The following is a 23690-nucleotide window of genomic DNA, read 5'->3' on the forward strand; positions in this document are numbered from 1 at the left end:
TTTATAATAGACCAGTAATCTAGTCATTTCAATGTTTCTCTGAGTTTTGTCAGGCACTCTAGCAAATTAATCAAACCCAAGGAGAGGATTGTGGGGAGCTCTACCTAGAGCCAGCCGGTCAGAAGAATGAGGGACATCTGGGAAAACTGGAAGGGGAGCAGTCTTGTGGGACTGGGCTCTTAATCCATGGAATCTGATGTTATTCCCCAGGAGTGTCAGAACTGAATGAGCTGGCTTGTAGAACACCCAACTGGTGTCGAAGAATTGGTAGTATGAGGGAAAAATATCTCCTCATTCCCACAGATGGGAAGTGAGATGGGAATTGAGTTAAGAACCCCTTAGGTGGTGTCAGAGAAATGGGATTTGCTCAAACAGCCCTGGTTCATGGAAACATGGGGTTTGGGGAGAGAAAATATTAGTAACTAAAAGGGCAGGTGGATGGTGAATTTTTAATTCCTAGATGGAGAGGAGACAGGCAAAGAGTACGATGAGAGTCAGCTCAACTTCTGGGGTTACTTTAAGGTTTCAGATGTACCAAGGCACCAAGCAGTGATTGGAAATATCTCCTATTCCCACTCGGGACCCAGAAGACTGTCCACCAGTCCACTGCCTCCAATATGGAACCCCTGTGCCTTTTCTTTATAAACTCAACACCTGCTTCTCTAGGACCTTTAAGCCTCCAGAATGGCTTTTATTTTCTGACAAATCACTGTTAGGGGAAGCAGACAAGAGAAAGAAAATAAGCATATGTCAGGAAACGTGTTAGTTTCTAGGAGCAGTCCTGTGCTTACGCCAGACTCAGTGTCCTACACCTTGTCTATCTCTAGCCCCTGTTCTGGAGAGTGCCAGTCATCTGGTAATCATAGTCATGACCCCAAAGTCAGGAGGGATTCCTAGTTATTAAGTTAAGATACAATTTTCCTCCTTAACTCTATAAACTAGAGCAGATCAATGGACTCAGACATTCTAGAAATGTGTTAAATAACAGAGGCCAAGGGGAGAAAAAGGTTTCTGCTTGGCCCCAAGTTGTACCAATAGAGAAAGGGAAAAAACAATGCTATGTAGCCAACCCTTATTATTGATCTCTAGCAACATTTCCTAAAATGGATGACAAATAACCATTCACATTCATGGGGATTGAATAGACATGAAAGCAAGATTTCTGATTGCATGAGGTTTGGAAATGCTAGGAAAAATTTAAGTGAAAAAAGAAAGTGTTGGTTGCTCATTTGTGTTGATTCTTTGTGATCCCATGGACTGTAGCCCACCAGGCTCCTCTGTCCATGGAATTCCCCAGGCAAGAATACTAGAGTGGGTTGCCATTCCCTTCTCCAGGGCATCTTCCCAACCCAGGGATCAAACCCAGGTCTCCCACATTGCAGGCAGATTTTTTTACCTTCTGAGCCACCAGGGAAGCCCCTAGGACAAATTTAAGAAGGGCTTAAGCCACTGCAGGGCTTCTCAGAGACTTTCCATTGTGAATCTACAGTAAAGAGAGGGATTTCCCCAAATCTATTTACCAACATGCTGTTCCAGTGAATGAAGTCTGGAAAATTTTGGCTTGTCCTGTCACCCATTTTCCAGCACCCATCCCCTCCACTAGGCCACACTCCCTGCTTCTCCTCCCAGAACTCAGGGAAAAATCTTGGATGGGGAATCCAGACTTATGTGAAAGGAAAAAAGAAGCCAAAATGGGATGACAAACAGATAGTGCCATTTTGGTGAAGCCAACCAAGAGTGGACAAAGGCAACTGATCACCTCTATAGTGCCTCTTGACTAGGAACTGCTTCCTCTCCTGCATTACTCTAGAGATACAACTCACATCACCCTGTTTTCAATACAAAGAACACTTTTATAGTGGCTTGAGCACCAGAAGATGGTATCTGTTCCCATCAAAGCTTTCAACAGAGTTGCACACGTGAATGCAAGGCACATTCCAGGAGGCTAGGTCACTGCCGATCACCCTCTCATAGGAACTCTGCTGAGGAAGTTTATGAAATGTCTCCTTACAAGTCAGTAGTGATTATTAACACCCCTGTTGCCAACTGAGATTTTGCTCCCATCACTTGCCCAGCAGGGATGATTGACAAGAATGGACACCTGTCATACACAAAATTATATCTTGGGTGTCAGGCATGAAGAAGCATTGTCATGCTGGGACCAAAGCAGCAGTAATGTTACCTCAACTTCTCTTCTAGGTGTTGGTTTTTTTTCCTCCACAGAGCTCTGACTTCTGTTTTCCTTTAAATGCCTCAACTCAGGCATTTATAATAACTGCTAAAATATATGCTTCTTAGACTGTCAGAAAGACTCCATTTTTAGAGAAGGGGAAAAGGGAGCCTGTGAACAGACCTGATGTAAACTATGGCATCTGCTTGTTGTTACCCTTTTCCTTCTGATTCTCTAGAGATGTTATTGTTATTCTTTGGCTTAAAAAAGAAAAGGACTTTCCTGGGTGCACAATTTAGGGGGACCTGGTTGTCCTTGGTGACAACTGCCTGACAGTACAGTTGGTGGTTTGAGTTCAGTATTGAATACTGGGGGTACCTGGCCTTCATCCACTGTTGAGAGCAATTGGGAAGGTACCCTCTGAGGGCATGGGACTTGGGAGAGAAACAGGGCAGAAGTGGCAAGAAGCTGACTTGGTGGTCCTCTTGTCCTTGTGAGGTCCTGGCCCTCAACTCTGGATGCCTCATGAACACACCTGGCTGTTCCACACTGTTCCACAGGCCTCTCAAACACAACGTTCACAAATAAATTCCTTAGCTCTATGTCCTCACACCAAACCCATCTCCCTTTTAACTCCTCATCTCATTAAAGGATACTAGATAGACTCCTAGGAGTCATCTAGGACTCTTCCTGTCTCTCTCAAGCAACACATCCTATCTCACACTCAGCTTTGTCTACTTCCTAAATATCTCTTCAATCCATTCTCTGTATAGACACACACACACACACACACACACACACACACACAAAATACTGTCTTCTTTCAGGCCTACATCATCTCTCCCCCAAACTGCTACACAGTTAATTGGTCTCCCTGCCTCTAGTCTTATGTCCCCTCAAACAATTTCCCACCTGCTACACAGAAGTCTCTAAGTGCCAGCCTTATCTCGTTACCCTCTGGTCTCTTGCCCGCCTGGTATCAGTATCCTCTCCAGTGTAAAATTCACCTCTTTCCTATAGTGCACAGGGCCCTGGAATCCCACCTCTCCAGCCTTTCATTCCTCTCCTCCATAGTCAACATCTTGCTCTTCCCAACTTCAGGAGAGCATCTTAGTTCTACAGTCCTGTGTACTTCACACACCATCCTCTTTGCCTGGAATGTCCATCCCTGCCTGGCCAGCCTGGACAACTCTCCCTGCCCCTTCAAGTGTCTGTCAAAGCCTGACCTGCTCTTTTAAGCCTGTTCTTACCCATTTCGACCCCACTCTCAGTTATATGCTCCTTCTGTGTTTCTCATGGCATTCTAAGGACATCTCCATTTTAAAAGGTAACATAATAATAAAGGTAATAGTAATATAATAATTTTTCCAGTGGTCATGTATGGATGTGAGAGTTGGACTATAAAGAAAGCTGAGCATCAAAGAACAAAGATGCTTTTGAACTGTGGAGTGGGGGAAGACTCTTGAGAGTCCCTTGGACTGCAAAGAGATCCAACCAGTCCATCCTAAAGGAGATCAGTCCTGGGTGTTCATTGGAAGAACTGATGTTGAAGCTGAGACTCCAATACTTTGGCCACCTGATGTGAAGAGCTGACTCATTTGAAAAGACCCTGATGCTTGGAAAGATGAGGGCAGAAGGAGAAGGGGACAACAGAGGATGAGATGGTTGGATGGCATCACTGACTCGATGGACATGGGTTTGGGTGGACTCTGGGAGTTGGTGATGGACAGGGAGGCCTGGCGTGCTGCAGTTCATGGGGTTGCAAAGAGTCAGACACAACTGAGCGACTGAACTGAACTGAATAATAATAATGTAATAAATACTATATTTTAGTTGTTTGTTGCCTCTCTCACCCACCAGACTGAGACTCCCACTTTACAGGTCTTTCTCCTACCACAGAGGGGCCTAAGACATGAAGGAGTTCAACATGCCCATTGAACAACTGAGTGAAAGAATGAATTCTATTAGCAACCCTATCTTTAATTCTAGAAGATTCACTTTTCCTTCTGCCCTCCCTCGCATGGCTGAAGTATCTGGCCAGTTCTGTCACTCTGCTGATCCACTTTGAACTTGCTGTCAGTGACAACGCTTGGCCTTTCTCCTCCCTTCTCATCCTGTACGTGGGCACTTAGCCAGAGAACAAACCTCTATATTGATCCCTATTAAACTTCATCTTGTTAGTTCTAGCCCCTTGCTCCAAGCCATTGAAATCTTTCTGAATCTTATTTATGTCATCCAATTAGTTATTCTTCCCAATCTTGTGTCTTCTGAAGATCTAAGAAGCTTGCCACCTATTCTCATCCAAAGCATTGATAAAACTGTCATTCAGGCTTGTATTTTCTGGGTAGAATACTGGGTGGCTCTTAAAATTACATTTATGAAATATGTGGTTTTTAAAGACATAAAAATTATGTCCACTATGATTGCAACTAACATAGTTGTAACTAGATGTGAAAATGAATGATAATCTATGAAGACAATAAAGAAACATGAAACAACAAGGTTGTATTTAGGTGGAAGGTTGTTACTGAATGCTGGGTCCAGGCACTATTACAAAATGAGCTTGATATGAATTAATTCATTTAATCCTCACAATCCTCATAGTGCTATGAGGTAGGCACTACTATGATTATCCATTTTACAGATCAAGAAATTAGGGTACAAGGAAGTTAATCAGACTGTGCCCAGTCATACAGGTCGTAGTGGTGGAATCAGAACTTTAATCCAGGCATATAAGTTCCAGGTTGTGCTTTTATCCAAGGGTGTGGGTGTAAGACTGAGTTTGTAAAGTTATGTAAAATTAGTTGTATAAAGTTGCAATAATCATGGATACATGTAAAGCTAAAGAGGCCAGAGCCATTACCTAGCAGGTCACTTAGGACCCCCATGTAGATCATCATCATTCATTTGTAGCTGTTCCTACTTAATCATTGGTGATTTCTTTACCCAAATTCAGCGCATATATTCCCTTCTTATTTATTTGGATGCAAACTCAGTCCCCATCAAAGGCTCTTTTGTGGTTGTTGTTCCGACAAGGTTTTAAAGGTCCTTATTGAGTATCTTCAAATTTTCTCCTAAATTCAATTCATAACCTTTCTACTGTTATCACAAGATGGCGTGCCACTCATTCATCCTTTCCTTACTTATGTGCTTCTATAATCTTTTATAGATTTACCTAACATTTATTCAGCAACTCCTATGATAATGATAATACTGAGTAATGATAATACTGAGTAAATGATAATACTGAGTAAATGGCATCCTTATCATCCAGAAGCATATAGTCTAACAGAGAACACAAATAAACAATTATAATTGTTATATGGCAATGATAATACTGAGTAAATGGCATCCTTATCATCCAGAAGCATATAGTCTAACAGAGAACACAAATAAACAATTAGAATAGCTACATTTTTAATGCTTTTGCTATGCCAAGCACTGTGCCAAGTGCATTACATGCAGAACCTTACATGATAGAAAAAGGTGGTTAAATGTTTTGACTCCAGAGTCAAAAGAGCTGGGTACAAATACTACCTCTGCCACTTTCGCCTGTGTGACCACTTTGTGCATCAATTTCTTATCTGAAAAAAAAAAAGAATAAATAGTAGCTACTTCATAGAATTATTTTGAGAATCAAATATTACAATGCATGAGAAGCCTTTAGCACAGTGCCTGGCACACAGAGCACAATAAATGTTAGCAGTTAGTACTTATCTTACCACTGGCCATTTTAGAGATGAGGAAACTTGAAATTTAAAGAAGCCATGTGACTTTACCAAATTTTATAGTTATTATGTTTGTCATGTGCCTTTACCAAATTTTATAGTTAACATGTTTGTTTAGTGGCTAAGTTGTGTCCAACTCTTTTGCAACCCCCATGGACTGTAGCCCAGCAGGCTCCTCTGTCCGTGGGAGTTTCCAGGCAAGAATACTGGAGGGGGTTGCTATTTCCTTCTTCAGGGAATCTTCCCAACCTAGGGATTGAAGCCCACATCTTCTGTATGGATAGGTGGGTTTTTACCACTGAGTCACCAGGGAAGCCCAATTAATACATACAGAAGTTTTAAAGTTTGCTCTTAGCCACTCCCCTCTCCTGTCTCTACAGTATGATATGTGTGTCTATGTAGTAAGGCTAGGCTGCTATGGGAGAACAAAAGAGGAGCATCTGACCCTACCTTGTAGGAAAGGAATCAGGGGAGGCCTCTAGAAGAGCTGGGGCTTTAGCTGAGGCTGGCAGGTCAAACAAGAGTTGGGTAGAGAAGAAGACAGGACGGAAGTGGAGGCTACAGGTTGGGAGCATGGTGGGAGCATTCCAACCAGAGTCAGAAACTTGTCAAAGGCAGGTTGAAATAAGAAATTGCCAAGTCCAGTGAACTTCAAAATGGGTAGGGATGACCAAAAGATGACTATGCCTTTGCTCCCTGTGGGTTATCAGCACAACTTGGCACTGCTTTTTCCCAAGGAGCCGTTCTTTTCCAATACATCCTCCACTTCTTCACTGGTCAGAGTGAAATGCAGAGGGGTCAATCTTTACACTCCTTCTACCTTTAGAAAGATGAACTCATCTCAAAGATGAGACTTTCAGCAACTGTCATGAGGACCATAGTTCTTATCTCTATTCTAACAAGTCTCTCTTTGCTTCATGATCTATTAATATTTATGGATGGCTCCCAACATACACAAATCCCCTCTTAACTAGCTGGTAGGGATTTGTTTTGAAAGCAGTTAATACCAAGTCTTCTTGAATCTCTGTATCTTCACTTTGTGCCCCTTGTTGAGTCAGTAAGTTCTGTATACTAGTTGACTCTCTGCTAAATGAAAATGGACTCACTGTTTTCTCTGTTAATATCAAAATAGTATTCCTTTGGCATTTAGGATCCTGGGGTTTGGTCAACAAGTCTTTCCATCCCTGTGATGATTGTGTTATGGACCTGACCACCATATAATGGTCCCCTAGGTCATGAATTCAATTGAGTCTAGAAGCCATGGAGCTTCCTATAGATAGATCTCTAACTGGAATGTTCTTTTCTACCCCAAATGTCAATCACCCATTTCACCTGGGCATGCCTTTCAATAAGACATATTTTCCTGATGGCCAGATTGTATCATGACATTTTGTGCCCCATGTCAAGGGCATTTTCACTAACAACCACCAAAACCTGAGGAACAATCTTGTCCCCTTTCCGTATCTGTTATACAATCATACCTCTAGGGTCTCCCTGACTAGGATATCACCACGGTTTAGGATAGATTTTAAATGCCTGTACTTTCACTTTTAGGAATCTTTGTATAAGTCATTGGAATGGCTAGTAGTAAACTTTCCACTTAAGCATTAACCATTACAATTTTAATTGTTATGGGGCTTGGGGGTGGAGGAGAGTAACATCATCCATTCTGGAGAAGCAACCAATGAATTAAGACTTTGCCAGCATATTGATGACATATTTGCCCTGCTTGTGGCCTTGTTGTCAGTCATGCAATCAACAAACACTTTGTGAATGCTTTCTATATTCAAGGACACTCGACTTCCAGAGATTCTGGTTCTTCGGTGTCATTCCTATTTGCTGCAGCTGTTCCTGTTTTTCTAAGCCCTATATTCCTTGGCTTTTGTTATCCAGTTGCTAGGCTAGCTTCTTATGCCATTTCTGGCCTCCTGCCTGCCCTGACTTCTAATGGACACTGCTAGGTCCTAGATAGGCTTTCATAGCAGAACCAGATTCCTGCACCCCACATCTTTTCCATTTCTGACACTCTGTCTGGCTATGTGATACATTGTATTGCCTGGCCCTGACTTATAGAGTCTCCTGAAAATTCAGATCCTGTAATAGGTCTGACTTGCCATATTCTTATTCTTGTTCTCTGGCCCCTGAAGTCCAGACTCTCATCTTACTGTTGATTTTTAAATGTTTCACCATCTGGCACTTACTTTCATCAAACAAAAAAAGATTTCTTCCTTCTTGGCTAGCTCTCAAGTAATATGATGCTGAAAGGATAGTGGGAGCTATCCACTATGATTAGAAAAGAGCCATTTAACAGATGGCAAAGGGCCACATGCATGTCCCAAAGGAGGTCACCTGAGAATCAGGCCAGTGCAGAGCACAAGCTTCATCAAAATGAACTAACCCTCGCTGTGAAACCCTTGCCTACTGAACATGCAATTATCAACAGGTTTGGAGTCTTCTAAACCTTAATCTAGTTATAACAGTAGTTGTATTATTAATATGTCTTCAATCATGTATTCAACAAATATAGTGCTGCAGAGTCGTGTTTGACTCTTTGCAATCCCATGGACTGTAGCTTGCCAGGCTCCTCTGTCCGTGGGATTTTCTCGGCAAGAATACTGGAGTGGATTGCCATGCCCTACTCTAGGGGATCTTCTTGACCCAGGGATTAAACCCACATCTCTTACATCCCCTGCATTGGCAGACAGGTTCCTTACCAATAGCACCACATGGGAAGCCTATTATATGCCAGGTACATAGTAGCTGTATGCCTGTCTCTTTTCTCATAGAGCTTACTTTCTAGTGGAGATGAATAGAAAATCAACATAGAAACAGAATTTACTTAATAATATAATTTTAGAGAGTTTTAAATGCTACCAAAAACCTGAAACAAGACAACAGGGTGGAGAGTAACTGGTGGGCCTACTTTAGGTAGAGTGACACCGGGGAATCTGTCTAAGGAAGTGATGATTGAGCTGAGACCTCAGTGATGACAAAGAGACAACCATGCAGAGATGGGGGATGAGCACTCCCAGACAGAGGAAATCTTTAAGACATTGCCCACGTATAACCCCCAAATGAACCCAAGAACCTGTCTCTAAGCTGCTCAAAATACACTGGGCTATAAAAACAACACATTTTGAGCCTTTCAAGAATTGAAAAGTTACATTCATCCTCAAAGTCGTATTTCTTGACTTCTCTGCCTCTTTCGTGTACTGGAGAAATGATTGGTTAGTGCCCGCCTGGGAGCTGGCTACTTTGTATTGCTATATGCACAAATTTCTGAATATGATGCAAAAGAAAATGTGGACCCCCAAAACATATCCTTGCAAAAGTTACATATTAATATTTGGATGTGGAGACTATGAGAAGAAACCATAATTTATGAAGCTATCCAATATAGAATAATGCAGTGGTTTGGGGAGGTCAGAAGTACCTGGATTTGAATTATGGCTCAGCACTTATAGCTTGGTCAAATTATTCAATCTCTGAACCTCTCTTTCCTCAGCAGTAACAATATCAGTCTTATAGGAATCATAATGTTAATATATGTAAAATGTCTAGTTGCTTTTATGGTTCTTCCCTGATGGATCAGATGGTAAAGAATCTGCCTGCAATGCAGGAGACCCCAGTTTGATCCCTGGGTCAGGAAGATCCCCTGGAGAATAGAATGGCTACACATTCCAGTATTCTTGCCTGAAGAATTTCATGGACAGAGGAGCTTGGCAGGCTACAGTCCATGGGTTGCAAAGAGTCAGATACAACTGAGCGACTAACACAACAGAAATGCTTTTATAGTAAATTCTCAGTAATTGTTAGCTAATATATCATTAAAAACAATTCATATAAATTTTTATTCAAGAATCCTTAAGCTACTCTACTGAGCTTAGCACCATTCTGGGCCCTGTGGGAACCACAAAAGAAGTATCAGAAATGGTTTAAGTTGCTCATGTTCACTTAGCTGACAAGTGTCAGAGCTGTTTTTAACCCAGGGAAGTCTAACCCAAGTACCATATTCTTAGCCATTGCACTCCTGCCTCTATGTAATTAGAAAGGTGGTAAGTCACATGGTCTGAAGATAAAGGAGAAAGTTTGGTGGAGGAAGTAGTGCTTGAAATAAGTCTTGGAAAATTAAAGGTTCTGTGTAGATTGAGTAGAAGGAGATGATATTCCAGGTGGAAGGGCAAGGCATAAGACATAGAAGTGGGAGCAAACAGACTTGGGTGGATTGTGCTGGAGAAGAGACCAAAATACGTAAGACCATCAGTCTACCTGCTGGGATGCAACCTCCTTATTAATTAATTAATTAAGCACGTTTTTGCTTTTTTCTTGCTCCTCCTCGAGAACTAACCTTCTCTTTGATCTCTTTTAGGCTCTTTGAAACCCTTCAGTCCCTCTTCTGGTCTGTATTCGGCCTTTTAAATCTCTATGTCACCAATGTGAAAGCCAGACATGAGTTCACAGAGTTTGTGGGAGCGACCATGTTTGGGACATACAATGTCATCTCCCTGGTAGTGCTGCTGAACATGCTGATCGCCATGATGAACAACTCCTACCAACTTATTGCTGTAAGTCACTTTGCTCTACAAGGCGACGGGTAGGTGGGTGGGTACCTTGGTTTCAGGAGTGGTCACAGTGGGCTGGAGCCCATTGGAAACTCAAGGAAAGAGTCCATCTGCCTTAGTTATTTTACACTAGCTTTTCTAGTTATTAGATTGAATTATTTATTTCTAAGGCAACTCAGTTTGGATTGTTAGTCCTTTGAATCTTAGTAATGTAGAAGATTACTAAGTGAAAACTCTTTACACTAGTAAAACTCTAGTGAATAAGAGTTTCTGGTTACCTGTTAAAACTATGTTTAAATCTCTGAATCCATTTTCTTGCCTTGGTAAGAAAAGCTCAGGAGGTATGAGCAGTTTGGCTATAACATGTCCCCTCACTAATCTCTAGGGTTGATTGAACTGATCCATTTCTCAGGCAGGAGGGAGGGCCTTATCTTCATCTTCACTGTAGACATCTTTCTCCCAAAACTGAACAGTCTATTTATTGCCAAGGACAACTTTCTCAGAGGGTGGTATTTTTTTTTTTTATCAAAAATATATGAGTGACTACAGTCCACTGTAAGATACTCTGAAATAGAGTTCTATGGCTGAATCTTTTTTTGACCATCATATTATCATTTGGATCAGTAGTGTTTATTACTCTAAACTACAAATGGTGAAGGTATAGGATATGGGATCAGTGCAAGCCCTGTCTTGGTTTTTGATGTCAAAATAAATATCTAACCTTAGCTTATTTTCTTGTGATTTCTAAAAATGCAAGTGTTAGCAAAGAAATTGTGGCTACTTGAGGTCCTGTTTAATTAGATATCAATGAATTTGGATGTTCAGTTGTATACATAAATACCACATTTTCTTTATTCATCCACATATTAATGGATGATAAAGAATATACCTGCCAGTACAGGAGATGTGGGTTTGATCCCCATGGTCAGGAAGCCCCCCTGGAGAAGGAAATGGCAACCCACTCCAGTATTCTTGCCTGGGAAATCCCATGGACAGAGGAGCTTGATGGGCTACAGTCCATGGGGTCGCAAAAGAGTCAGATATGACTTAGCAACTAAATAACAACATCAATGGACACTTAGGTTGTTTCCATATCTTAGCTATAGTGAATAATGTTGCAGTGAACATGGAGGTGCAGATATTCCTTCAAGATAGTGATTTCATTTCCTTCAGATAAATACACAGAAGTGCAATTTCCAGATCATATGGTACTTCTACTTCTAACTTTTTGAGGAAACTCCATGCTGTTTTCCATAGTGCCTGTAACAATTTACATTCCCATCAACTGAACACCAGGGTTCCCTTTTCTCCATTCCCTCACCACTACTTGTTATTTTTATTTTTATAATAGCCATACTAACTGTTATGAGGTGATATCTCACTGTTGGTCTTGATTTATATTTCCCTGATGAAGAATGATGTTAAGCAACTTTGTATGTACCTGTTGGCCATTTGCATGTCTGACTCAATGGTCTTTAATATCCTTGCCAGCTCTGATATTCTATGAGTCTGAGTGTCTATGGATGAACAGGTCTCAAGGTCCTTTCTAGCTTGAAATTCTCTCCATCTGTTGCTTTTGAAACAAAATAGTTTGTTTTCTCTCTCTCTCCCCTCCAAACCCAACTAGACCAACAACTCTGAAACACTCTATGCTCACTCCTAACCTGTCTCTGTAAGGGAGAAAGGCATATAGAATCTCAAGGGTTTATTTTTCCACCACTATGCCTAATATCCAAACCCCCTACCCCTACCAAAGATGGCAATATTTGTGCTGAGGCATTTGTCATTTTCTCTCTGGGCATCTTGCAGCTGATTGCTCCTAATGGCAGATAAAAAGGGAGATATTTTCTTGTCACCTAATGCAGGGCTGTGATGTTTTCCACTGAGTTTGGTGACATTTTGCTAGGACGGGTAGAAATCTTCAACTTCAGCTCTCTTGTCAGCAGCTGCTGGTAGTAAGTTGTGTTTCAATGCTGCCTACTGCTGCACCTGGAGAAAATGCCTCAGCTTGAGAGAAAGCTGGGGGTGGGGTTTGCAAGGAGATGTCCTTAATAGGGTCTATACCATCTCACACATCTAAAGTCATAGTGAACCATCCTGAATACTACCTGCGGCTTTGAGATCCTCTGTAAATGTGTCTTTACCATTTGGAACTGGCTCCAATGGGATCTGATTCCAAAGATATCTGGTTCTGTTTACATGGTAAAGACTAGCAAGTAGATTTGATTCCACTTGCCACATCTCTACTTCAGCCATGAATGCAGTCTTTAGAAAGGCCTAGACATGGGGGGAAGGTTTACAAGAAAGGAAGCCACTGAAGACAAATCTCTCCTACTTCAAAAGGTGGCACAGGGCTTTCCTGGTTGTCCAGCAGTTAAGAATCCACCTACCAATACAAGGGACATGGGTTCAATCCCTGGTTTGGGAAGATCCCACATGCCGCGAGGCAACTAAGCCCATGCACCACAATTACTGAGCTTATGCCCTAGAGCTGGTGAGTCACAACTACTGAAGCCCATGAACCCTAGAGACCATGCTCCACAAGAGAAGCCACTGCAATAAGTCCATACACTGCAACAAAGAGTAGCCCCCACTTGCCACAACTAGAGAAAGAAGTCTGCTTGCAGCAATGAAGACTCAGCACAGCCCCCCCCAAAAAAACAAGGAAGCACAGGCTGACTTAGTCTAAGTAGACACTCAGTTGTTGACACAGATTCACTGTCAATCCGTGATATATGAGCACCACAGCACACCACAGCTGTGCTCTGTGGTCTCAGCCAACATCAGCAAGTGAAGCTGGCCATGTTGTATATTATTACTACTAGTGTTGTTTGCAGTCAGCAGCGATTTACTTTCCTCCCTTTATTTTTCTCTCTCCTTGAGCCGCTCATTTTCCTCTGTGACACTTCCTTCAACACACCCACCTTGTCACTGCTGTGCCTGATATGTATACTCACGATTCCATCAAGTGAAGCTGTCCTTGATAACTTTTTCATCAAATTCACCCATATAAAAATATTAGGTGGGAGAAACAGACCAGTCCCACCAAAGTCATTTAACTTAGGCCCTCTTCCTACCACAACTCACCCACAGGGGTCATGTCTGTTGCCTGAGATGGGTCCTCACAAAACATGAGGCTCATGATGAGCTGTGACCAAGCTTCGCTTGGCAAGTTAATAAGAAGCCTGGGTTTCTTTGGCTGCTGTGAAGTGTGCAGGCTAATGGTGAGAGCAAGTCCACAGCACTTGCCTCACTGAGCCACATCTCCTGGGGAGAGGCCGTACACATGGGATTGGTTATCTGCCTTGGAGTGGCAGTGCTTGGAGGCTTAGATGATGGATGAACTCTCCCACTGCATAAGACAGCCATGCAAATGGAGACATTCATCAGAAAAAACAAACAAAAAAAAACAACAAAAAAACAGAAAAACAAATGTGGTGGCACAGAAACAGCAGGTAAGGGTGGAAGGGGCCACTGCACACCATGGAAGTATGCAAAGGCAGGCAGTGTCCCCACCTTCCCCTGATCATCTGAGACCAACCTCAGACTCTGAGCTCAGAAAAGAAGGCAGGACTTCACACACTATGTAGCAGATAAACAACTGTTAGGCACGGATATGCTATCCCCACTTGTAAAAAGATTAAAGAATTTTCATACCAGTTGGTAAATAGCTACAGCTCCGGCTATTGTCTCTAGGATGCCTCCAGGCCACTCAACAATCCTGCAAGTAAAGGGTAACACCTGGAGCAGCAGGCATTCTCCACGTCCCTGCTCCGGGGCTATTGTTGGCATATATTCTGATTGGTTAGTTTCTCAAACAGCTGATTATTGTGGGGGGGGCACAAGGCTAAAATGCTGCCTCAAGATTTCCCACCCTAATCATTAGGACCATGACTATGATGAGATAGCACACCTGTGATTACATTGCATTACATGGCAAAAGGGGTTTTGCAGATATAATTAAGGTTACCACACAGGAAGAGTATCTAGGTGGGCCTAATCTAATCTCATGAGACTTTTAAATGCAAAAAAGAATGTCAGAGGTTTGAAGTACATGGAGGATTTGGTGTGTCATTGCTGGCTTGAAGATGAAGGGAACCATGTAGTAAAAAATATGGACGGTGTTTAGGAGATGAGTACGGCCCCCACTTGACAGCCTGCATGGACAAGGGTATCACAGTCCTCATACCACAAGGAAATAAATTCTGCCAACAACATAAACGAACTTGAGACAGATTCGTCTCCAGAGTCTCCAGATAACAGCTGAGCTATGCTGACACCTTGATTTCAGCCTTGGGAAGGCCAATGTGATGGGAGTGGAGTACATAAAGGGGAGACAAGTTGGAGATGAGGTCATGGAGGTGAAGGATAGATCAAGTAGGGCCTGATAAACCTTTGTGAAGACTTTGGATTCTTCTCTGAGTGAAATGGGGAGCTGTGGGAGGGTTTTAAACAGAGGAGGTACATGATGGGAGTTGGACCATAAAGAAGGCTGAGTGCCAAAGAACTGCTGCTTTTGAATTGTGGTGCTGGAGAAGATGCTTGAAACTCCCTTGGACTGCAAGGAGACCAAACCAATCAATCCTAAAGGAAATCAGTCCTGAAAATTCATTGGAAGGACTGATTCTGAGGCTCCAGTGCTTTGGCCACCTGACGTGAAGAGCTGACTCATTGGAAAAGACCCTGATGCTGGGAAAGATTGAGGACAGGAGGAGAAGTGGGCAACACAGGATGAGATGGTTGGATAGCATCACCAACTCAATGAACATGAATTTGAGCAAGCTCTGAGAGATAGTGAAGGACAAGGAAACCTGGCATCCTGCAGTCTATGGGGTCACAAAGAGTCAGACACAACTTAGTGACTGAACAACAACATTGTGAATTAACTGGCATTTTAATAAGATTGCTGTGGCTGATTGAGAAGAGATGGAATGGTACAGGGACAGAGACAAATTATGAGACCATTGCATTGGCCACATAAGAGCTGTTGGTGGCTTAGACAAGGGTGGTCATGATGGACACAAGAAATAACACTCCATCAACATAACTGTGTACTCTTAGTATCCAAGAACTGTTAATAAAACCAAATAAAACAGCAACACTGCCAGCCAAGTCACCTAAGGGATGGTATATCCTCTTCCCAGGTGAAGAAGCTGCTCAATTCAAGTTGTAGAAATTTTGTAACATTGGAGTTAAATTTTTATAACTGTCTGTTCCCTTTGAGATGCCCTCAAGCAATCTAGATACCAATTTTTCTCCTTGCTGCTTAGACTTTTCGCTGTTGCTAAACTATTGTCTGGAATCTTATCAGAAATTGCTACATTTAATTAACAAGAAAACATTCAGAATGGCAGAGGACATTTTCACAGTACCTCACCACCACCCAAACCTATGAAAACCTGCTGATCATCCCATTTCGGTCAACAATCTACATCTGCTGGAAGGTTCTGAAAAATCCACAAAGGCTACATGCTATAAATGATGTAAAGACATAGTAGATGCCTTTGCTGCTACTGCTGCTGCTGCTGCTGCTGCTTTTGGGGAGCTTTAAATCCAGAGGGAAAAGTCTGACGAGTTAAATAACAATAGTGCTATTACCCTGAGCATATAATAGTAGTGATTGCAGAGAGCATAGACTCAGGAGTAGTCTGCCTGCCTGGATTTGAAACCTGGACTCTTGCCACTTAGTGTAGTTGGGGTAACTGAACTTCTTTCTGCCTCATTTGACTCCTCTGTAAAGTGGGGGTGCATAATTAGGCTTTTCATCTGCTGCTTACCCTCAGATCCACTCCCTGTTCATTTCCTGCATTGGTCTGTATCAGGGAACTACATTTCCCATAGTCCTTTGCCATTTGCTTCTGTGTGGGATTGACCAACCGGAAGGAAGGAAGAAGAGAGAAGCTAGGATATTTCTTTCCCATGTCCAACCCACTTTTTGTGGCACTTCCAGCAGCAGCTGTGTTTCCTACAGGGCTCACCTCTGGTAGCTCCAGCTACCACCAGGCATCCCCCTCTCCTTGGCTCCAGCTTCTGCAAGGCAGCCCCATCTTGGCTCTAGTTCCCACCAGATAGACCCAGTCTCCAAGCTCTGGAAACACCACTCACCATGTCTTCACGCTGTCCCTCTAACTCCAGGGATAAGAGGGGCTTCCTGTTGTTGCTAATCGTGAGTTGCCTCAGTGCCTCCTGTTTGGTTCCCGACTCTTCCATCCCCTGTGACTAATCTGTATTAAATCTCCTATGTTTGAAAGGCTTAAAGTGATTTCTGTTTTTCTGGCTACCTCCCAACCAGTACCTATTTGATTGGGTTGTTGTGAGGCTGATTTAGGAAGAACACACTGAGTTGAGCATTGGAGGTCAAATTTGGAAAGACAGAATAGTGGGGGCAGCTTTTTGATCTCAATCCCTGGGGGCTTCCCTTGTGGCTCAGCTGGTAAAGAATTCATCTGCAATGTGGGAGACCTGGGTTCAATCCCTGGGTTAGGAAGGTCCCCTGGAGAAGGGAAAGGCTAGCCACTCCAGTATTCTGGCCTGGAGAATTCCATGGACTCTATAGTCTATGGGGTTGCAAAATGTCAGACACAACTGAGTGGCTTTCACTTCACACTGGCAGAGTAATAGCTGGCATGTTCTGTGTGTGCTAAGTTGCTTCAGTGTCTGGCACTGTGTCTGACCCTTTGCAACCCTATGGATTGTAGCCCACCAGGCTCCTCTGTCCATGGGATTCTCCAGGCAAGAACACTGGAGCAGGTTGCCATGTCCTCCTCCAGGGGATCTTCCTGACCCAGGGATCGAACCCGCATCTCTTACATCCCCTGCTTTGGCAGGCAGATTCTTTGCCACTAGCGCAACCTGGGAAGCCCAATAGCAGGCATACCAGCAAGGATTGGCTTGGTGTTGACTGGAGGGTGGGGGCAGTGCTGTAAAGAGTGTAGAAGCTTGCCTCCTTTCTACCTCTCATCCTTATTCCCCATGAAAATATCTTCAAATGGGAAGGAAGTCCTCCCTGTGCCAACAGGGACTATGTTCCCACAAGGAGTGGAAGCATGTCGACAAGTCATGTCTCTAGAAGCTGGATGACAAAGTTTAGAGCCTGCCTTTAGAAAAATAGTTTTTAAAGATGAGGTCTGCTTTTGTGGCTTCCCACATCCCCATGCTGAGTCCTCATGTTGCTGTCTACTTGGCTTAGCACAGCACTTGGGGTTAACTGCCTTACCTTACCTGGACAAGCCCGTGGCCTGGCCTCCACCTCTAGTCTCAAGCTGAAGTCTTTCTCATTTCCCTAAGGCTTAGAGAAATCAGAAATAAGAATACAGTGAGTATCTGGTATAGATACAAGCCTTTATTAAATCCCAGGCACTTTCTATTTAGTATCATACAGCACTTCCCTGGTGGCTCAGTGGTAAAGAACCCGCCTGCCAATGCAGGAGATGTGGGTTCAATCCCTAGATCGGGAAGATCCCATAAAGGAAATGGCAACCCTTTCCAGTACTCTTGCCTGGGAAATTCCATGGACAGAGGAGCCTAGGAGGCTATAGTCCATGGGGTGGCAAGTGAAGACTTTAGCAACTAAACAACAACAATCATTATAACTACTATCAGTAAAACTACTGGGGACTTCCCTGGTGGTTCAATGGTTGTGAATCTGCCTTGCAATGCGGGGGATGCAGGTTTGATTCCTGTTGGGAAACTAAGATCACACATGCCACGGGGCAACTAGGCCCACACACCACAACTAGAGAGAAGTGTGCTGCAACTAAGATTCCAGGCAGCCAAATAAATAAATATTTTTTAAATAAATAAATAATAAAACTACCACTTATTGAGCACTTATAATGTGCCAGACGCTATACAAAGCACTTTTCATGTATATTTTCTCATTAAATCCCTACAACTACCTGAGGAAGGTACTATTATTGATTCAATTTTATAGGTGAGGAACAGAGGCACAAAGCTAAAGTGACTGGCCCAAGGGCACACCCTTCATAAGAGCACCAGCAGGTCTGTCTGATCCAAAGTGATAATGACACCACACACCTCCTTTCCTGCATGAACCCAAGCCCCCAGGCCCTGGTGCACACCCTCCACTCTATCCCACCCAATGTCAGACTCCCCCCAGCTTTGCCTCTCCACTTGGTTCACTGACTCACTGATACTCCCATGGGTTCTAACCAGAGGGATCTTCTATGGAGTCTTCTTTGGTTCCAGAGACTAAGTGACTTATTCTGTTTTCCTGAGGTCAAATCCCCTAACCACCAACTCCCCAACACACACACACACGCACACACTTTCTTTTCCCTTTTTTTTTTTTGCCCACCAGACTTCAAACTTCTGGTTTCTTGTTAGTTCTGTCCCTAATATCCCCAGCCTCCCCAAACAATCACACAACCCACCTAAAATCATCACACCCACAGAGGGTAAAAAGTTCAGAGCTACTAAGCTTATTTGCGTGACAAGAACTCCTCGTTCAACTTACACATGCTGCCTTGGGATCTCTCAGCCCTTTTCCTTCTCAAACAGTTTTTGGATACTTTAAATTCTCTTGAAACTATATCCACAGCAGTAAATAGACTGACTATCCACACTCCAGCTGCAGTTGGGGAGAGAGGAGCATTCTCTTGGCACACGCTGCTGCTGCTGCTGCTGCTGCTGCTTAGTCGCTTCAGTCGTGTCCAACTCTTCGCGACCCCATGGACTGCAGCCTACCAGGTTCCTCCGTCCATGGGATTTTCCAGGCATGAGTACTGGAGTGGGGTGCCATTGCCTTCTCCGGGGAAATGCTGCAGGGAGCACCAAAGGCTGACTTTTCAGACTGCTAGCCCTGCGTGGGCCTGGCCCTCCCTCTGGTAGTCTAACACAGAAATGGATTCCTCTGTCATTCTGCATCCATGCCCTTGCATGGTTTTGTCTGAGAGCCCATATCTGCTGGTGATGAGAGTGCTTTGCTTCAAAACACTGAGCCTTCAATGCCACCTGCTGCCTGGTAATGATTTTGGTGACTGACAAAGATTCAAGTGGGAATGGGAAGTGGACAAATGAGGGAAGTGAGTTTCCTTATCCTGTGCTAAAGGTCAACCCAACAGGGCAGATGCCTGAGCTCCTTCTCTGCATCCCAGACTCACTTGTACTGGATGTTCATCAGGAACATAAGTAGCATGGAGACTCCATCTTGGGTAACTCAAACAGAAACACGATCAACTATGTGAGTGATGGAAAGGGCCTAATGCCCAAAAAATACCTCTTCCCTCATGCCAGCTGGTGCTTTTACTCTTTCATCCATTCACTTAACAATAAATATCTCCTGGATGGATAAATTAATGAATTTAACAAATGCTTATTGAGAGACTACTATATACCCTATGCTGGGGATACAGTAGGTAATGGGAGCAAGAAAGATGTGGTCTCTGTTCTCATGGAGTTGATAGTCATAGAACTACAGTTTCAATTTCCACTATTTGCATTTCATTTCTTTACCTTAAGACTGCACCTTTTTTGAGTCATGAATTGTTTTGATAATCCTATGAAGCAAATATGCATGTGTGCGTGTGCTAGGGTCACTTCAGTCATGACCAACTCTTTGCAATTCCATGGACTGTAGCCCACCAGGCTTCTCTGTCCATGGGATTATCCAGGTAAGAACACTGAAGTGGGTTGCCATGCCCTCCTCCAGGGGATCTTCCCAACTGAAGAATAGAACCTGCGTCTCTTATATATCTCCTGCATTGGCAGGCAGGTTCTTTACCACTAGTGATACCTGGGAAGCCCATGCACGCATACAGTTTAGCATAAAATCTCAGAGGATTCAGAGACATCCTCCCATTGTTCTGAAATACCTCACTTTGGGACCTTGTCCCCACTTAAAATGCAAATAGGTTTTAAGCTGTTAGCAGGTGACTTATGACTCCTTGTGAGTTCAATCCCTTACTAAGATCAAGTTTTCATGGTGAATCAAGCAAGTGAGAGAAGTGTACCTGAAGAAGGGGGGACAACAATAAGAGAAAGAGATTAGAAGCACTGAAGGAAAATGTCACCATCATCACAATTTGCAAAGGATCAGATCTTTTTAACAATCCCCAACATTCAGAAAACTAAGATCATGGTATCTGGTCCCATCACTTCATGGGAAATAGATGGGGAAACAGTGGAAACAGTGTCAGACTTTATTTTTTGGGGCTCCAAAATCACTGCAGATGGTGATTGCAGCCATGAAATTAAAAGACACTTACTCCTTGGAAGGAAAGTTATGACCAACCTAGATGGCATATTCAAAAGCAGAGACATTGCTTTGTCAACAAAGGTCCATCTAGTCAAGGCTATGCTTTTTCCAGTAGTCATGTGTGGATGTGAGAGTTGGACTATAAAGAAAGCTGAGTGCCGAAGAATTGATGCTTTTGAACTGTGGTGTTGGAGGAGACTCTTGAGAGTCCCTTGGACTGCAAGGAGATCCAACCAGTCCATCCTAAAGGAGATCAGTCCTGGGTGTTCATTGGAAGGACTGATGTTGAAGCTGAAACTCCAGTACTTTGGCCACCTGATGCGAAGAGCTGACTCATTGGAAAAGACGCTGATGTTGGGAAAGATTGAAGGCAGGAGGAGAAGGGAATGACAGAGGATGAGATGGTTAGATGGCATCACCGACTCAATGGACATGGGTTTGGGTGAACTCCGGGAGTTGGTGATGGACAGGGAGGCCTGGCGTGCTGCGGTTCATGGGGTCGCAAACAGTCGGACACGACTGAGCAACTGAACTGACTGACTGAAGTCAAAGGTGCTTTCAACCTCTACATAAAGTAACAACTATTGATGGACAATCTGGAGAGAAGCAGAGAAGACCTGGACTTCCTATGGATTGGCCTCTGAATGTGCTCTTCATAGGCTACAAATAATTTTGGTGGAAACTTCAAATGCCCATGGCCCACAGGCCATGGTTGACAAATGTGTACTTGGCTTCTGCCTTTAGTCTTGTCCTGAGCATCAAGAATCAGTTGACTAGAAAGCTATCTGATACAAATGTTCTTTAATTTCTGAGCAACTTAAGGTTTAGAAACTAAATGTGAGAGCCGACTAATATTAAGAAGCTTAATATTAATATTAAGAAGTTCTCTCCCCTGCTGTGGTCACTGGAGCCCTACATGTAGGTTGGCTCAGCATGGAGACAGCCTGGGCCAGGAGGTGGCCTGTAGCTACAACACAGAAGCCAAAATACCCCAGAAGGAGCCTCAGAAGTTATGACCTACTGCAATACCCTGCTTCTTACTTGCAATCTGACAGCAAAATTACATTATCTTAGCTGTCAAGGTATACCCGACTTTATTTAAAAGAGGATAATAGAAATGATCTAAGAGTAAAAAATTGGTGTGAGAGGTAACTGTATTTCTCCCCCTCTTATTTTCCATTCTTCCATCATGGGAGTTTGATTTTCCTCTGTTCTCTTTCTCAATTTTCCCTGTATGTTTGAATTTTTAGAAGTACCTGTGTGTATAAAATTTTAAGATAATCACAAAGGCTTGATGAGAAACAGAATTATCTCAAAGCTTCTCTTAATAAATGTGGCATGTCAGGAATCACCCAGAGTGAAAGAAAAGAAAGTATGATAGGCCTTCTCATTCATTAAAAAATCAGCACCAATTACTAAAGAAGGCTTGGATAGCTGGAACCAGAATCCTCTCACTGACTTCATCAAAGTTCCCATTGGCCTAGGCCTCCAGATTTTTGCAGGCACAGAGAAGTTTGCATTGCCCAGTGAATCCTCAAGGAAGTTATTCCATAGTGTGTTTCTCTTAATACTAATGCAGAGACACTTAATACTCAAGTCCCTCCATCCTTAACCAGGATACACTGTATGACATATAGTGAATAAGTGAAAGTGTTGTTTGCTCAGTCGTGTCCGACTCTTTGCAGCCCCATGGGTCACAAAGAGTCAGACACGACTGAGCGACTAAACAATAGCAACAACAACAAAGAGCCAGAAGATGTGGATTCTAGAGCTGCTTTGTGTGGTGTGTGTGGTCAGTCATACAGTTGTGCTGTTCCTTCTGACCTTGCATAGACCAGGGCATTCTGTTCCCAACTTTGTTCTTCATGCTATTCCTCAATCAAAATGTATGCATCCTATGTTCTACTCCAATGAGGCTTACCTTCCTCATATCCTCATATAACAATGGAGAGTACTAGTGTCTACTGGGAGAGCATTACATTTTTTTAATTTATTGAATTCGCCAAAAAGAAGTTTGTGCAGGTTTTCCATAACATCATATGGAAAAACCTACACAAAATTTTTAGCCAACCCAGTATATCATCCAGGCTTCCCTGGTAGCTTGACAATAAAGAATCTGGCTGTGATGCGGAAGACCTGGGTTCCATCCCTGGGTTGGGAAGATCTCTTGGAGGAAGTTATGACAACCCACTCTAGTATTCTTGCCTGGAGAATCCCATGGACAGAGGAGTCTGGCAGGCTACAGTCCATGGGGTCACAAAGAGTCGGACACAACTGAGGAACTAAGAACACACAGAATATATCATCTAATCTCCCTGAGACTTTTTTTCTTCTCCTCACACCCCTCAGCCCACCTTGTGGTAAGAGAGTGAGGACAAGAAGAAGAGAAAAACAGAAACTATTCAGATGACTACAGACAAGTTAGTGAGGGATTGAAGAAGCTGTGTGCTCCTGCTAGTTGATTTCCTGAGAAATTGTGAATTAAAAACTGCCCAAACTTCATTCTGACTCAGAAAATAGATGATTTATTTGAAGGCAACAGAGTAAGTCAGAGGTGGATTATGGAGGAGGGAATTCTGGGGATCCAGTGCCCTCATTTTATTTGCCACTTTTCCTTCAGCATACCTTGGACTTAGAGAGGAAAAGATAAATACGCTCCATTATTTATGACCTGTGTTGTTTTTATGAGCATGCTTGTGTTCCATATACTAAGTGGTCTCTGAAGAAAAGCCAGTCTGCTTGTGAGGACCTTGCAGAACCATTCTAGAAGATGGAAAGCAGATCTTTTTGGGTCTCAGGGACCTAACACACTGGATCAATTTGCAGTTGTCTTTTGTTCTGCCACTTTTATTGTCCTTAGTATGAGACAGTCTGCTACCTTCTTATAAGAAAGACAACAAACAGGAACCTTGAGGGTGTTAAACTGTGTGAAATAAATCAGAGAAAGACAAATATTGTATGATCTCAATTATATGTAGAATCTTAAAAAAAAAATCATAGAAAAAGAGACTCAA

General features: G+C 43.0%; 1 protein-coding gene across 1 annotated transcript in view; it reads left to right on the plus strand.

Annotated features, from left to right (window-relative positions):
• TRPC5 (transient receptor potential cation channel subfamily C member 5) overlaps positions 1-23690 on the plus strand; it is a 352695-nt gene that overhangs the window by 302552 nt on the left and 26453 nt on the right. Inside the window, exon 7 of the mRNA XM_027534049.1 lies at positions 10268-10463. Coding sequence (XP_027389850.1) covers positions 10268-10463 — 196 coding nt within the window. The remainder of the gene's footprint in view (positions 1-10267; positions 10464-23690) is intronic.

The sequence above is a fragment of the Bos indicus x Bos taurus genome, chromosome X (genome assembly GCF_003369695.1).
Source record: "Bos indicus x Bos taurus breed Angus x Brahman F1 hybrid chromosome X, Bos_hybrid_MaternalHap_v2.0, whole genome shotgun sequence".
Taxonomy (NCBI): domain Eukaryota; kingdom Metazoa; phylum Chordata; class Mammalia; order Artiodactyla; family Bovidae; genus Bos; species Bos indicus x Bos taurus.